At 37.9% G+C, this 16,924-nt stretch overlaps 1 protein-coding gene across 1 annotated transcript in view; it reads right to left on the minus strand.

The window, feature by feature from the left end:
* The window catches only part of PDGFB (platelet derived growth factor subunit B), a 38,880-nt gene that overhangs the window by 16,597 nt on the left and 5,359 nt on the right, over positions 1–16,924 (minus strand). Inside the window, exon 2 of the mRNA XM_014060905.2 lies at positions 1,132–1,228. Within this exon, the coding sequence (XP_013916380.1) occupies positions 1,132–1,228 (97 nt within the window). The remainder of the gene's footprint in view (positions 1–1,131; positions 1,229–16,924) is intronic.

Genomic DNA, 16,924 nt, shown 5'->3' on the forward strand with positions numbered 1-16,924 from the left:
AAACAAATCATCTATTGAAAAACAGAGATCTCCCGTTAACCTCACCCTTCCCCCAAGGGTGTCTTTCCAGATAGGGCAGTAAAGCTACTGCTGACCAGGGCAACAGGCCCAGCTGTGGAAAAGCCAGTGCTGCTAATTTTGGAAGGCACCCTATTGTATGGCTTGTGTAGCCGGGACAGGCGGGTGGAGAAGCCAAGCAACTTTAAGGGAAACAATAGCAGAGCACAGCTGGTGCCCTCCCTCTTTTTTCCCTCCTCCCCTTACAGGCATTTTGAAAGGGAGCGGGAATGCTTTTGAGAACGTGCCAGTGGTCCAACTGGCATCGGAAACAAAGACAGGAAATTCTGTTCCCCCGTAGATAGTGTCTCGGCAAAGATTACAAAGCTACCAATAGACAAACATAAGAGAGAAGGCAGGGGGTGGGGAGGGGACAGGCGGGAGCAGAGGTTGGATCAGAATGGAATCTGTGAAGAAAATGTTTATAAATACATTCCAGGGCCAACCCAATGGCCATGACGCGTGCTCACATTCCTGCACATGCCAAAGCCTATTCAATCTGGTCTGTGTGACCTCAATTCTGAGACAGGGATCCCCAACTCTCTCTCCAGCCTTGTCCAGTCACCACTGTAAAACAAAACATGAACTCTCCTCTCATTACCTGATGTCATTCCTTTTTTCTTTTATATAGATTGAAAATCAAAAGCCAGGGAAATGAATAATGGATGACTGATGTCTGATTTCAAGCACAGAAGATTATAACACCACAGTCTCATTTTTCCCCCCAAACACCAGGAATCATTACAGACTGATTAGAAAATAATAAACATTATTAAAACCTATTTGCAAGTAATGTGCCCCTGTTACATTATGAACTGCATGTTAAACTCTGTTCAAGCCAAACACTAAAATATGCTATAGAATTATTCTATGGGTGAACTGCCATGTATCATTTGGAGGCGGGGGGGAGGAGCTTCTTAACCCAGATGCAACCTATGGTTTTATTTTGTGTAACCTGAATCTAGAAAACACATAGCTCACAATGGCAGTTCTCAGGTGGTATACAAATGCATTTGCTTTACTGTTATATCTGTTGAGATTTATTAAAGAGGAACATTTGGTGTGGAAATTTACCTACGGATTCTATCTGCAGGACCTGCTGGAGGTCTCTGATGGAGCGCACCGAGCTGTCACGCAGTAATTCATATATTTCTTCAGGAATGGGGTCTCCCTGCCAAGCCAAAAAGAAAAAAAAAGTTATGTTAAATAGCTCTCTTGTGACAGTTTTATACCGATTTCATACATTTCTCACGGAGTAAATTTTTATGCATACACACTTTTCCAACCTGGTATCTTCCAGGTATGTTAGAATTGTAGTTACAAGATTCCAAAACTTTATAGTCTCATTGCACCTGGAAAGAAATATTTGATTAAGAAAGGCTGAATTAGCTGAAAAAGAGAAAATGACAAGGAGAAATGTGCATATACAGTATTTTAAAGTGCAAACATTAGGAATAGTGTGTTCACCATCCATGTAATAATCATTCACATTTTCTCCTTAAGAAAAAGAAGTGTATCTTTGGAGACCTTTACTGTCATACATCCAAGGATTCTGAATATTCCATTAATCAGCTAATCTTGAGATTGTTCCAAACAGCCGCTATCTGTAAATGGTTATTATAGTATAATCTTATGCATGTTTATATAGGTCTACCTATATTTATTGGAGTTTATTCCCCTGTTTAATACTGCAGCCTTATGACGTCTCTGATATTAAAACCAATAAATAGTTTTTAATCTGCAGTGCAACTTGATGTTTGCATTAAACTGTTGAGATTATGCACTGTTAAAATTAAAACAAGCTTTTTTTTGCATTTGGAAGGAAAAGCCCAAACAAAAGCAATACCTATTACATTAAACTATGTTGCTTCTATCTAAAATGCTATCATATACATTTTATCAAACACTGGACTGTAATGTCAACAAAGCTGGATACTCCTTTAATTAAGGAGCAAATTATGTATGGGAAACTCAGCGTAATTTGTTTAAAAGAAAAGCAATTTTAAGACAGAGCAATGGAGAGTACAGGATTTTACTGCTGGAGCATTGCATTTTCTCCCAAAAAATTTCTTCATTAATGTTTTTGCCAAAATCCTATTAAATTTCAAGTGCAAAATAAAAAAGCAAAGAAATAAGAAATAAAAAGAAAGTGGGAGGAAAAGTGAAAAAGCAAAATTGAGGAATGTGGACAAAAAGGTGAAAAAAGATATGGCAAAAATTAACTTTTGGTTTTCTTTGATACAGATAAAAACCTAAAAATCAATTGACACTTTAAACTGCAATAAACCATGAAAAATAATACTATCGATATAAACAAGTCTAATAATCAAAACTCAAAGGTAAATTTTCATTTCAGTTTCAAGCAAAAAAATAAATAAATCCAAACGTGATTTCCAAGTAGAAACTAATCTAGATAAAGCTTTAATACAAGCAGTCAATTTTGTCATTTCCACCAACTCCATTAATTTCACCATCCAATCTTGCATGAAATTAGTCCTTCCATCTTTGGACATAGATAAGGCTTGCTGCTGTTGTCATATATAAGAGCAAAGTTCCGAGTTTTGTTTATTGTTTGGGGGGGTTTCTTTTTTAGAATTTCTTCATTCTAAACAATAGTTGGTAGTACTGCTCTCCTCAAGAAGTTCTTCCAAATTAAATGCACATTCCTGTGGGTAACACTGGGATAAATTTTTTGAAGTTAAAATATAAAAAATGGGGAAAGGGTTAAATATACCAATGTTCTTCTTTATATACTACAGTTAGCAGCTACACAACCTGTTCTGCATTTGTCAAGACTATTGTCAAATGCATACCCTCCCTCCCATTGCTTCTAATGTATTAGCTGTAACAATATTCCATTAATACAGCTTTGTACCTCCAAAGTTTTCACTAGTTAGCTCCATTCTCAGCATTGCAGACAGTGCATACTTCACAATTCTTGAACAAGTGCAAGCACAGCATCTCTCTCTGATTCAGAATTGATAATACATGTCTTCTTTTAGCTTCTGTATGAGGCTAAGAAAAGATGCGGCTGCTTTAAAAAGCAGTTTAACAAAAGTTACTTTAATGAATTGATTTTTGGGGGGGGGGAGACCATGTTCCCTTAATAAGCACAACTCATGCCCCAAAATTAAACTGTAATGCAAAAACAACCTGAGAGTGTTGCAGATTCACATGATAGGACAACTGATTCTTTCAGAGTTAATAAAATGTTCTAAAAATTGGCACAGCTTAATTTTTTTCTTCAATTGTTAACATCTAATACTTTATATAGCACAAACCATTCTAGATGGTGTTTTGGGTGCACCAAATTAATCATCACCTTGATAAAGAAGGGAGCTGAAATCTCTAGTTTGTGATATCAAATACAATTTTGTTTTTAAAAAGAACCTAATCTTCTTTCAAAAATCATCACAATCTTTTTCTAGTAGTGATTTGAAAAAGAAACATTGCTAGTGAGGCTAGGATCAAATGGAAGCAGTTTAGATGCCTACTTTAAAGACTTTCATGTCTAAACATATTGGGCTTGAATCACTAAGAAGTTTTGCTCATCTCAAAATTGAAATCGACGGAAGCCACTTAAAAGAAGATAATGCTTCTGATCAGTACTATGAAGCTCTATCAGGATATAGGTGGAAGGAGAAGTCAATTTGTGATCGCCATGCTAACCACACTCTGATTTTTGCAGTCTCCAGAGCTCCATAATCACACTGACAAATGGTGATTTTTTAATGGCATTATTTTTTTCTCTAAAAAACAGTTGGTAAGCTGTAACATAAATCTGTTGCATTTCCAGGAGACTTCATGTATCTGCTTTTCTGTTAAAATGTTAATTCTGTGCTCTTTAGTGATACCTTCACATCACTAACAAAGCTCCTTGCAGTCCTCAAGACTAAAAATAACTTTGGAAATAGAAATGCATCCTCTGGAACAGCTGACTAGCCCTGCATTAGAGCTTGCATTGGAGAGCCTCCTGTTATTTTGCAATCATGGTCAATAGCATAAAACCCAGTATCCATAGGAACGTCTCTTGTGCTGAATCAGATCATTAATAACCCAACAGTAACTATTTAAATTTTCAGACAAGAATCTTTCCAGGAACTGAGCCTCGGACTTTTTGCATGCAAAGCATGTGCTCTACTACTAAACTATGGCATCTTTCCTAATGAATAAGTCACCAATGCTTTTTTTTCCTTTTAAGAATTCATTGCATTAGTTTTAACCTTTGCTTTAATAATAAATTGAGATCTATTTTTATGATACAATCCTCACAATTAGAGGCCCAACCCTGATGTATTAACCACAGTTAAAGACTAACTGCAGAAAACAATAAGGAAACATTTCTGCATAAATGTTTATTTATGATCACAGTACTCCCTATTGTTTTCCTTAACTGAAAAAAAACAATGTTTTAAGTGCTGTACTGGGATGTGAATGCTAGGGATTCTGTTGCTGCAATTCAGGATGCAGCATGTGGATTAAACAAAAGTACTTTGTAGGACAAAATGGGTTCCATTCAAAAAGGACATTGCCTATATCTGAGTATTATCTTTATGAATCTTTCCCATATCCTCAACATTTGGCTAGATTATAATCAGAAGTACAACATTAGGTGTGGAAATGTACAGAATACCATTGTTCATCATGTTTCCTTCACAAATCACTCTCAACTCCAAATACCCAAACTTAAGGTATTAATCCAAAAATAACAATCTGTTCAGGGTGTAATTCTCACTATTAATATATTTCTTTACTTTTAAATCTTATTTTAGCTGAACAAATGTTCAGATAACTATCTTCTATATAATATAGGACAATTGAGGTTATTCAGTAAATAAAACGAAAGGAGATCCTCGTAGAAGCTGCTTTAAACTATTATAGAAGATATATATCTAAATTACTCCTAATTTGACTGACCAGTTAATTATACTTTGTGTTTCATCCATTAAGCTTAAGATGGCATTTGTCAGTGGTACGTGAATCTGTGGTTCTGTAGATAATAATAAACCATGACTCTGAAAACCTTTTTCGCCCATGGGTTCTCCAGCGATTGGAAAGCAACTCTCGACTATTCTTATCTCACAATAATGGCATATTTGAGAATTGAGCCAGTTTATTTCTGGCTCAGCTGTGTTGCATTTGAAACTACAGTAAAACTATTCCTTTGAAATCCTGCAGCTCTGTGAAACTCATAGTATCTATTTGTAATGCTGAATGTAGTTCAATAATATATGGAGAATCACTCCAGTCATTGCATACATGCCTTTATCCCCCACATTTCATCCCATTTTATCCTCCTCATAAATAATAGGCTGGTACCTTAGTAACTGGCTCAAGGTTACTCAGGAAACATATCCAAGTAAAGATTTGAACTAGATATGCTAGATAGTCCTATTTTATATTTAAAATAAAAAGTTCCTGTCTCTGAATAATCTAGTGACAATCTTGCTATAAAGACCAAAAGATGCCTGATCTTGTTGAAGAGAAGGAAATGTCTCCTGAATAATTTAGCAGTCTCAAACACACTTTTGCTTCATCTCCAAATCAAGGTCAAAACAATGCAATATATAATTCAGGCATATAAAGTATGTCCAGAAATGAATATTTTACATGCATATGCTCAAATGTTTGTGTGTTGGAAGGCTGTAAACAACTTATACATGCAAAATAAGAATTGATGATCCCTACCCACTTGTAGTTAGCATCTAGACAATAAACTGATTAGCTGAGCATTCTAATCTTATTTACTATAGTTAAAAAATGTGTGTGTGTGTGTGTGTGTGTGTGTGTGTATCCATGCAACTGAGAGGTCTAGTAGTTAAAGTACCAGACTGGAAACCAGAAGATTGTTTTAGTTCTGCTTTAGACTCCTTCCTTCCTTCCTTCCTTCCTTCCTTCCTTCCTTCCTTCCTTCCTTCCTTCCTTCCTTCCTTCCTTCCATCCATCCATCCATCCATCCATCCATCCATCCATCCATCCATCCATCCATCCTTATTTTCAGCCCAAAACTTTAGCCTACATTACCTTAATAAACAGGAGTGCTTACAGGGTATTTATCTAGAAAGAAGAAAGCAGTCTTCTATCCCAATCAGCCAAAAATATTATGGTTTCTCAAAGTATTGTGATTTTTCCTGTGAAATTTGTTTTGGGGACATTCAATATTTATTGAATTTTTATCCTGCTTCTTTTTCCTCTGGGGGTTCACTATGGCATAGGTAGGTATCTCTATTTTATTCCCACAATAACCCCCTAGAGCAGTGTTTCTCAACCTTGGCAACTTGAAGATGTCCGGACTTCAACTCCCAGAATTCCCCAGCCAGCATTCGCTGGCTGAGGAATTCTGGGAGTTGAAGTCCGGACATCTTCAAGTTGCCAAGGTTGAGAAACACTGCCCTAGAGTAAGCTGGAAACAGTGTGACTGGCCCAAAGCCCCCCAGTAAATATCATGTTTGCTTAGGGGCTTTAGAAACAAATAGACACATCTGGAATTTTAAGAACATACGTTATGCATTAGGACTATGCAATTCTTTGGATTTGAAGGAGAAAAACTGTTTCAGAGTGTGCATGGGTTCACACATTGCACCTGTTGACTTCTTAAACTAAATGTCTTTTCCCCAGGATTATGCTAGACATGTGCTCCCAGGAAAAGACCCAGCTGTTTTATGGAATTGTCCCCACCCCCAATCTGAAATACCATTTCCCCTTCAGATCCAAAGCCCTGCACTATCCTTATGCAAGCCCTCACAAAATGGCTGCCACAGATGACTTGCCTATTTAACTAACTTCCCAATCGACCATAAAACATAATTTTATTAGAAAATAAGCTATTGTCCTCTGTCCATTCTATGTCAGCTTAATTTAGATTGTGACAGCTTCATTTTGTGTTAAAAGCAGTTTTCAGACAGGCAGGTATTTACTTTTCTTCAAAGCACATGGTGGCAGTCACCAATGGGCAGCTATGGGAGGAGGAGCCTGACCTGTTAGGGCCAAAGGTTGCTGAATGCCATGCAGAAGCTTGAAGAATATAACTATCAGACCAGCCAGATAGTGAAGCATGATATTGGGTTGTTGGAAGGGCTTCTGCCAGGGAGAGGAAGATGTTAGTCCATGGGAAGGGAGGCAGGATTAATCAGGCAACATGTTGGTTGTGTTGGGCAAAGGAGATATGGCAAGTAATAGGAGTGGATGAAGGTGCTTGGCAGGGTCCATGAATGTGGCCCTGCCAAGCCATGTACATTAGTGTCCATAGATAACCTCCCCCTCCCCCCCCCCCGGCCTGGCAACATTATTTTTCTCTATTGTAAAATTCCTTGGGACATAAGAATGATAATTAAGACAGTGAGATAATAAGAATGGTGGCCTTAGGGCCAACTAACTCAAGCATCAATAGAAACAAATTGAAAAATAGTTTGCAGAGATCTGAAATGTACAGCACTAATTTGAAAAGAAAAGGAGAGTGTTATCAATTAAGGCTTGGGATTATGCTGTTTCTAGTGAATGTTACTATGGTATAGCAATTTTTGCCGCTTGAAATAAACAGAATAGTTTTGAAACATTAAGTAAATTGTGCGACCACATAATAGACACTAGACCATCTTGATACTTAATAGACAAGGCAGGACATTAATTTAAAGTCAAGATACTCACAAATGCTGGGTTAAGTGTTGAGTGCAAAATGATAAAAGTCAGGTGATAAAATGCATTGTGATAATCAGAGAAAGGGAACTTGACAAGCATTTATAGACCAATGCTGAACTGCAAACAAACAGAACATTAGAAGGCAAGCTTCTAAAGAATAGATTATAAGAATAAGCTCCACTCCCTGTTCAGAGAGGTATGTTTAGGTGCCAACTTTTTCTTGTCAGAGATGTTATCAGTTGGACCAAAGCATGACAACACACCCAGCTTGTAAAGTTCTTTATCCTCTGCCTCAGAGAAGGGTGTGCAGCCCTGGGGTACAATGTCTCTTTATTTTATTTTTTGGAGCAGATCTTATGGTTGAAGTTCTTTGCACTTATGTTCAGGTGTATGTACCACTGAATACAGATATCTTTTTCAGTTAACCATACATTAGAGATTAACTTGTATACATTTGTAAATTTCTCTATACTTAACAGGAAACTGGTCCACTTTAAAATGCTTCTGGGAAGGACATAGTCCATTTCAGAAAAGGGGCTGTATGTAGGAGATGATACGCATAAGCTCCAGGCAAGGAGGTTCTCAAACCTAATATGGAAACATATGGTCTGCAAATTACCATTGGAAGAAAGGTAGAATGGGAATGAGGAGGTCTATCCATGAACCAATCGGAGTAGTAAGAGGTATTTTCTGCTCAAATGCTATGAGGGTAAGGTTGCATATAGAGTAGGTTAATAATCTCTTTTTAACTGTTAAGGAGTTCAAAGAGGGGTCTTGCCTGGTTAGTTATCGGTGCCTTGGAACTGGCTTTGCATCCCTGCAGGGCTAAGGATTCCTAACCCACAGGGCTTTGTAACTTCTTTTATCTCTTTGCCTTCCCTTTAAAACTTTCTTGTGGTTTTCCTGTGAAGAGGGTCTACTGGCAATGCCCACAAGCTAGTAATCACACCCATCCAAGGCCATGTGTGCACACTAGAAATGGTTGATAGCCTTTACTATTGTAGAAGTCAATACCTGGACTGCAGCATGCCTCTCCAGTAAATTGCTTAGTTTTTTTAGTTTGAATCAAGGTAAAAAATTCATTCCATTTCAGCAGACAGATTCTTCAAACAAGGACAAGCAGTCAGTTACAAATCAATTTTGGTATCATGTCTTCCAACAGGTCAGCATTTTTTTCATTCTTAAGGGGGAGGGGGTTGAGCTAGGTTGTTTTTTGCTTTCTCTACTTATATATATTTTGGTTTAAAAAATAAATCCAAGATATGTCTTATTTCTTTTTGCTTAGTGCATTGTAGAAAACCAGTCAATGAAATTCAGTCTGGAAATGCCACCTTATCACTTAGCACAAGTGAAAGTGTCAATACAGGCATTCTAGTTATTCATCAACTCATCTTTAAAGCATACCTTTTAGTATATTGTGCGTATCCCACAGGCTGATTTACCCCACTCATTCACACACATTTAGCTCAACAATGTAATTCATCCCACTCTTTCATAAAGATCTGCATAAGTATCTACTTTTCCATAACTATTACAAACTTGTTTATGCTAAAAGCATGATTGTGTGATATGGAGATATTTTACTGGAATTGCAAAGGAATTAAAAGGATAAATTCTCATTTATTGACAAGAGTCTTACTGTATTCCAGCTTGAGTGAATCCTACCAAAGGCTTAAGGGTCACATAAAGGCCTGGTTTATACATCACAATAAACTATAATATGATTTGTACTGTGCAAAATCATGATGATACAAATGCTGCACAAAAATTAAGTCCCTAAAGATATAAATGACAGAAATGGGAAATAAGGTAGATCTGTTGAAAATCAACTCAACAAAACCTCAAATGTGGCTTCCCTTCCCTCCTTAGTTGCAAATAGTCTGTACAATTTGATTCCATTTATATTATAAACATTCTTTTTGATGTCAGATTTCTAGGAATGACATGCAACTCTTTCAACTTCTCTCCTACCACAGCTATTGCAATTTTAGCTCTAGGGTATTTTTTCCTCATAGCGAAACTTTTGCCTAGCTACATGAAAGCTTGCTTCCTGGTTTATTTAAATCAACTCTAAGATCCAATAACTTTTAGCCTAGACAGGCTGCATGTGCAATCTCTACCTAATAGTCCAGGTGAAAATAGAAAACCCTACAACCATGTTTTCCCTCCTCTCACTAGTAACAAATATAACAACAATAACTTGCCATTGTTTCATGACCACTCTAATTCAGCTGCCTAAAGTAACTACTTCCTTCTTTCTTGTGATAGGGCCAACCCTGTATTTTCATTCTCCATCACTCTTTGTAAATTAGGTATCCCAAATAATCCAGAATATATGATGTGCAAACAGGAGAAAAAGCTCTCTGCAGGTGTGAAATAAAGACAACAGTATAGAAAAAGCTAGGAATTCCTCTGCACAGGATTTATATGAAAGGTGGAACATTAAAAAGTACTGGGTACTCCCACTATTCAAAAGCATGAGCAATAGTACTACAAGATTCCTCTAGATTACTAAAAGTTCAGTGGTTCCTTATATTTATTCTGAACTACCCAGTGGAAATATATTTCATTCCTACATGACTTCAAGGAAGCATACAAAACTCAAATAGGTTGGAGATATTTTTAAAGATGCTTTCCCAAAGGTTATTTTTGGAAATTGTTAGGACTGGTTTTGAATTCTTAAAGCTATAGTCCTAACACATTCCCACAAGGTACCTTGTTGGGGAAGGCTGTAAAAATGAATGATACACAACTGTATTTTAAACTCTTACATTTGGATGCTGAATCTGAATATCCAGCATGTCAAATCAGGGCATGGAAGAGAACAAAGAAAAAATAACTTTAAATTTGTAAAGTCTTCCACTCCAGCTCCTTTTCTGCCCCCAAAACTAGAATTATTTTATTATCTCATTACTGAAGTGATGTATTAACAGAAGCAGAGCAAAATCTGGTTGTAAATTAAAGCAGATGAATTTCCATATACTTTGATAGTACCAAGGTATTAAAGGCTACTTATAATGATAACTTTTTTCCCAACAAAACAGATCATCCGTAATGTTGAATAGTCCAAACCCAACCTTGAAATCCAATTTGACATTCACTCATTCTCTTGTGCTATTCAAACACTTTGCAATATTTTGAAAAGGGGTGGATTCTTGTTAAGCCAACACATTTCCATTCTTCAAAGGAAAATAAAAAAGATAGACTGAAGAAAGATGGGGGCTGCAAAAAGAGGACAGAACACAAAGAATCAAGCATGAAATATTATCCAGGCTTCAATATATGCAGTCTGCCAGGTCTCCACCAAACATATATGGACCAGAGTTCCTTACAATAATTAAAAGTTATGGCTGTGTGCTAGACCAGGCTGCAATGGGTATTATACACCTGCATAAAGATAAAAAGGAAGCAATAATATATCATATATATACTGTATATAAGCATGCATATGTTTGCATAGACACAGATGTAAGCATGCATATGTTTGCATAGAAACAGATGTTCTTCACTCTGAAAATTGTGCTTGAGGTGTTAGTGGGAAAATACCATGACATTCCTCAGCATGGAGTAACATCAACGAGTCCCAGCAGAACCTGACAAGAGATACTTAAACTGTCTTAACCCCAAGGGCCCCAGTTTCCATGCCTCAAAGTATGTCTTTAACTCCTCTGTTGCCATAACCAAGAAATGGTACCCCCTGAAATTTTAATGTATTTCCATTCTCACATGTTGGTGGACAAGTCTTTGTTTTTTGAAGTTTTCTTCCATGAGTATGGAATGAAACACCATTTGAAATACTATTTTTAAAACAAGAATATTTAAATTGAATTCTTCTATGGCTTTATGTCATTATATAATGTCATTATATGACATTATATTCACCCAATATACTGAACCACAAAGTAGCCAATTATCATTAGTATATTGTATGAATCTAGCTCATGTGATTATATTTCACATATCACGTGAATGCAGAAGTATGTAGATAAGCTAAGTTATGGAAATTCAGCCTTCTAACTTTTACTCCCCTTCTGAGATTATCAAGAACATATTCCACCCTGCATCTTTCAAGGAATGGCACAGTCCAACTAAAAGCAAAATGGAGGGTCTTTCCCAAAGCTGGATGCATGCATATGAAATCTGGTAAAAATGTCATTCTCAAGGGCACATCACATGCAAAATTTGTTTTGCAACCTGCTACCTGTTTTAGGATGCTGCAGGCCCATTTCTTTTCCAATCTCTGGGCACTCCATGACCATTTTACTTAGGTTGCTGGTCTCCCGGCAGATTTATCTACCTCCTAATACCTGAATGGGATTACAATGGGCTCCTTATATATGCCAATTTTTTACTTCTCTAGAAAAGTGCTAGACTTGTTTTTGAATATAGTTATTCACCTTTTGAAATAACATTAGCTCTTTCTTTAAAAAGATGTAGCAGCCTAGCCCGTTTAAACCACAAAAGAATCCAGGTTCTGTCAACTGTGGTGATGGTTCTATCAGCAATAAATGGATTACAGCCCCTCTCCCTCTCTCTCTCTCTCTCTCTCTCTCTCTCTCTCTCTCTCTCTCTCACACACACACACACACACACACACACACACACACACGGCTTGTACAGCCATACTTACTGCTAATTTGATGGGGGACACCATTCTGTACACCTCAGTACCTTAAAGGCTACTTCCAGGTGCAACTAGCTGTAACCCTTCACTTCCAGCACTTCCATTCTCATATGCACTTACCAATTAATACTTAGGAGCTGGGGTGGAATTGAGGAAGTTCTACCCCTTTCTGAGCCCAAGTGACAGGTCAGAGGTATAGCAGAGTGGCATAGGATGGAGCAGAAAGGAGATCAATGCAGCCCTCCAAATAACCACTGACAGGGTAATACATCAGAGTTGGGCAAAGGATGAAACAGGAGAGCTTCACTTATCCCTCCTTCTCTACTCCACTATTAAAAGTCCACCACTAAGATCATATACTTATGTTCAAAAATCATCCAAATGAAAAAAGTTGTTTCTTCAAAAGGCAACAGGACCATGTTTCTTCCTTGAGGAAGAAGACATTTTGCTTCTCGTCGTCTTCTTCAGACAAAAAAACATTGTACAGTTGCCTTTTGAAAAAGCACCTTTGAGACAACCATGACCTGGATAACTAAGAATCTCCATAGCTATCCAAGTGACAAATCATCAACACACCACCACCAATGACCTATTAGTTTGGACAATTTGAAAGGTGTTTAAAGTTTCTGTCTCAGACACCAATTCCCAGTTACTCAAGCATGGCCAATCAACAATTTCAGGGCAGTGACTGGAAGTTGTTTTTTCTTGCAAACAATTGATGTTGTATGGAAGGAGAAACACAGGCAGAAGAATCTATCAATTGCTGGCCTTCTCTTATTCTACATTCTACAGAGCCGAGGTGGCGCAGTGGTTAAATGCAGCACTGCAGGCTACTTCAGCTGACTGCAGTTCTGCAGTTCGGCTGTTCAAATCTCACCGGCTCAAGGTTGACTCAGCCTTCCATCCTTCCGAGGTGGGTAAAATGAGGACCCGGATTGTTGTTGGAGGCAATATGCTGACTCTGTAAACCGCTTAGAGAGGGCTGAAAGCCCTATGAAGCGGTATATAAGTCTAACTGCTATTGCTATTACATTAAAACAATAAGAGCAGCATCAAAGGACAGTTGTGCGACAAAGGCATTAATCTGACTGTCAGAGCCATGCAAATTATGTTGAAATAGTTTTGGGCTGGCTCAAGGATGGGAGGGGTCACATTAATATGATGGAGGAGGAACATTCAACACAGGCACCCAGACAGACATATGAATTGAATTGTCTGCTAGCTTACTTTAAGCATTTTTCTCACACTTTGATTGACAGAATTCTCTGCTATTCACATATAAGACTGGAATCCAAAATGTTTAATAAATATACATATAAGCAAATTTTGCTCTCTGAATATTATTTTGCCCTTCATCCTAATTAAAAGTACTCAAAATCCTTCCTTTAGCTCTCTCTCTCTCTCTCTCTCTACACACACACACACACACACACACACACACACACTATACTCCCAGAAGAATGCTATCGAATTCATAGTCTGAAATTTCATTCAAAATGCAAAACCTGTAAAACTTAGGCATGATTGGAGCAGCCATCAAGTCTTCTTCAATAAAAACATTCAGACCCTAGCAAAGTAAATTTAGACCCTAGAAAAATAAAAATAGTCAGACACAAATATTTTTTATTCTCATCTATGCATTGTAACATAGGACAGTTTTACCACAGACATATTCCTGTGAGAACTATGTGCAATTAAAATAGCGAATGGTAATGGAAAGGCCTTCACTGCAGCGAACACAGAACTCTAGATGGCCTTCCCTGGCATACTGAATGAAAGTAGGGAATTCCTAGTGGGCAGATGACATTTGCAGCAAAGGGGTAGCATACACTGGGATAACATACACTGCCAAGGACTAGAACTCCTGCAACTCTATACTGCAAACAAATACAAAGCAGCACATGAGCAAGCATGAAGGTACAAGCTTAAGGCTGATCTGTATGATTAGCCAAATGCTATGGAGAATCCTGGTTTCAAGACTTAGACTACAAGAACAAAATGGAAACAGGAGAAAATATAGTTGGCCTATATGTACAAACCAGTAAGCCCAACTCTTTAACCGCATGCCTTTTATGGATTGAGTAACAATGAAATGACTCTGGAAAGTTTCACAACCACTTTCTTGCGGCCATAATGGATTTGTCTGAAAGGAAGAACTGACGTAATTCTATAGAATTTTTAAGGAAGGAAAATCCTATAGCTAGCATTCACTTGTTCCCACACTCTGCTTTACTATAGCTTCATATCTCTTTAGACAAGTGTTGGCAAACCTTTTCTGCACCAAGTGCCGAAATGGGAGCACACGTGCAGGGGAGCACCAGAAAGTGGAAGAGCAGTTCCCTGGTACGCATGTCTACGCTGGGAAGCTGAGCTTCTGGTTTCCGATGTGCATGTGAAGACCAGCTGGCAAACAGAAGCTCAGCTTCCTGATGCACATGCGCACCAGGAATCTGCTCTCCAAGTTTCCAGCACTTCCATATGTGTGAACACCAGCTGGCCTGTGCACACGTACAAGCCAGTACCCAGAAGAGCAATGGACAATGGCTGGGATGCCAGGAGAGATGGCTCTGCATGCCACTTCTGGCATGCGTGCCATAGGTTCACCATCACAGCTTTAGACTGTTAATTGTAGTACAAATATAAACAGCTGAAGTGCACTTGGGATTTTCAAGGCCCAGGACAAAAACACCCAGGAAGATTTTTAAAAGAAGAAGGCTATGCAACTTGCAGCCATATATTCCACAAATCTTTTATTATTATTATTTTTCCAGGTCCTAAGATTACTGTATGTATATACTGTAAGATTCTTGAATGCTCTTATATATAAGTATCATACATACTGTATATAGCGCTAGCACTGTAGCATTTAGACTTATATACCACTTCATAGTGCTTTACAGCCCTCTCTCTGTTTTCAATCTAGGTCCTCATTTTACTGATCTTGGAAGGGTGGAAGGCTGAGTCAACTTGAACCAGTCAGGATCAAACTCCTGGCTGTGGGCAGAGTCAGCTTGCAGTACCACATTCTAACCACAGTGCCATCATGGCTCTTATATACAAAAGCGTAACAGTGGAAACTCTTGGAAAATGCCATAATTGTTGGCAAGTTCTATCTGGAAGCCAAGCAAATGATACATCAATCAACATGTCAAGCATTTGGATAGGCTTAGCCTGTTTTTAATTAGAAGAATCCAGAAATCCTAAAAAATAAAGGGGGAGGAGACCCAGCCTACCCACTTGCTGCCCCATCTAATCCAAGAAACTTCAAGCAAAATCCATCTCCTCCTTAGGAAGCCATCGGTTTAAGGAGTTGGTAGATCTATCCCAAAGATTTAAAAAGGAAGTCAAGAAAAGCCGGCTCAAAAGGAGTCAGTGTTTCAATCAATACCAAACAGGGAATAACCAAATCAATCTCATGTCTATATCGACTTCAGAACAAATGTAAATAGCATGAACTCTATCCTTATTCTGAAAAGCGTTGCAATAGACATGTAGACTTTGCATCACTGATTCATATGTGTAAACATGCTATGTTCCCCCTAAAGATGTATTCCTGCTTGAACTGATTGGAAAGCTGTTCCTCCCTTCAGTTTAGGTTAAGGGTGGGCAATTAATTCTCCCAAGAGACTACATGAGAAACTGGGACTGTTGTAGAAGGCTGAACCAATAGGGCCGTGAATGTCTATAGGCATGCACATATATATAAATTGGAAAAAAATAGCAATTGCCTTCAAAATAAAAGCTATGCAGTTGTATTGAATGCTTGGCGTACACTTATTTACATTTGATTTCTAATTTCAGATTGATTTCACACAGGCTGGACAGGGACTGCCAAAGGGCCAGATGTGGCCCAGGGGCCATAAAATGCCCAGGTCTGATTTAGGTGAGCAGCTGTCCCATGTATGGTTTTCCCCCCCTCTTTCTTTCCTCCACTGCTCAGATCCCCCCCACCTTTTTATTTCTTGAAATAGGCAAAGCTTTTTTTCCTGAAACTTCTTTTAATGACAATTGTATGTTCCCAAGGGCAGAAACTCTGCCTTTACTTGTCTCTTGCATATTCTGGGATACTTAAAAGCAGGATGCACATGGTACCCGAATGCAGGTGTTTGATGGAATATCCTTTACCTAACTATAAAGAAACTAGATGGCTGATTTAGCCTTAAGCAACTCACATGTATCTGTTAAGAGTGACATCTAGCTCTGTCTTCAAGAGATCAAGGTGGCTTATAAGGAGATTTGATTTTATCCAAACAACTACTGTATGAGGCAGAGTGGGAGATAATTAATCCAAAATTTCCATACTTTTTTCCATGGCTGAGGACTATCTTGAACCTGGGTCTCGTGGGTTCCATTCTTAACTATCACTTTGGCTCTGTTGGTTATATTTTAGCAATATTAAAAACAACTTTATCTGGAAATTTTATTTCCAGATAAAAACAGCTTTATTAAAAACAGCTTTATTAAAAACAGCTTTATCTGGAAATTTTATTCTTCCTATTGCAATAGTAGTAGCAGCAGCAGAATACTTACCTGTTCCATGAGCTAAGCTAATTTATCTGTCAGCAAACAAAGGGAGGTCCTTTTATACTGTTCAAATACCAAATG

The sequence above is a fragment of the Thamnophis sirtalis genome, unplaced genomic scaffold, assembly GCF_051295495.1.
Source record: "Thamnophis sirtalis isolate CommonGarterSnake01/CBP01778 unplaced genomic scaffold, rThaSir2_p1.2 scaffold_9, whole genome shotgun sequence".
Lineage (NCBI taxonomy): Eukaryota > Metazoa > Chordata > Lepidosauria > Squamata > Natricidae > Thamnophis > Thamnophis sirtalis.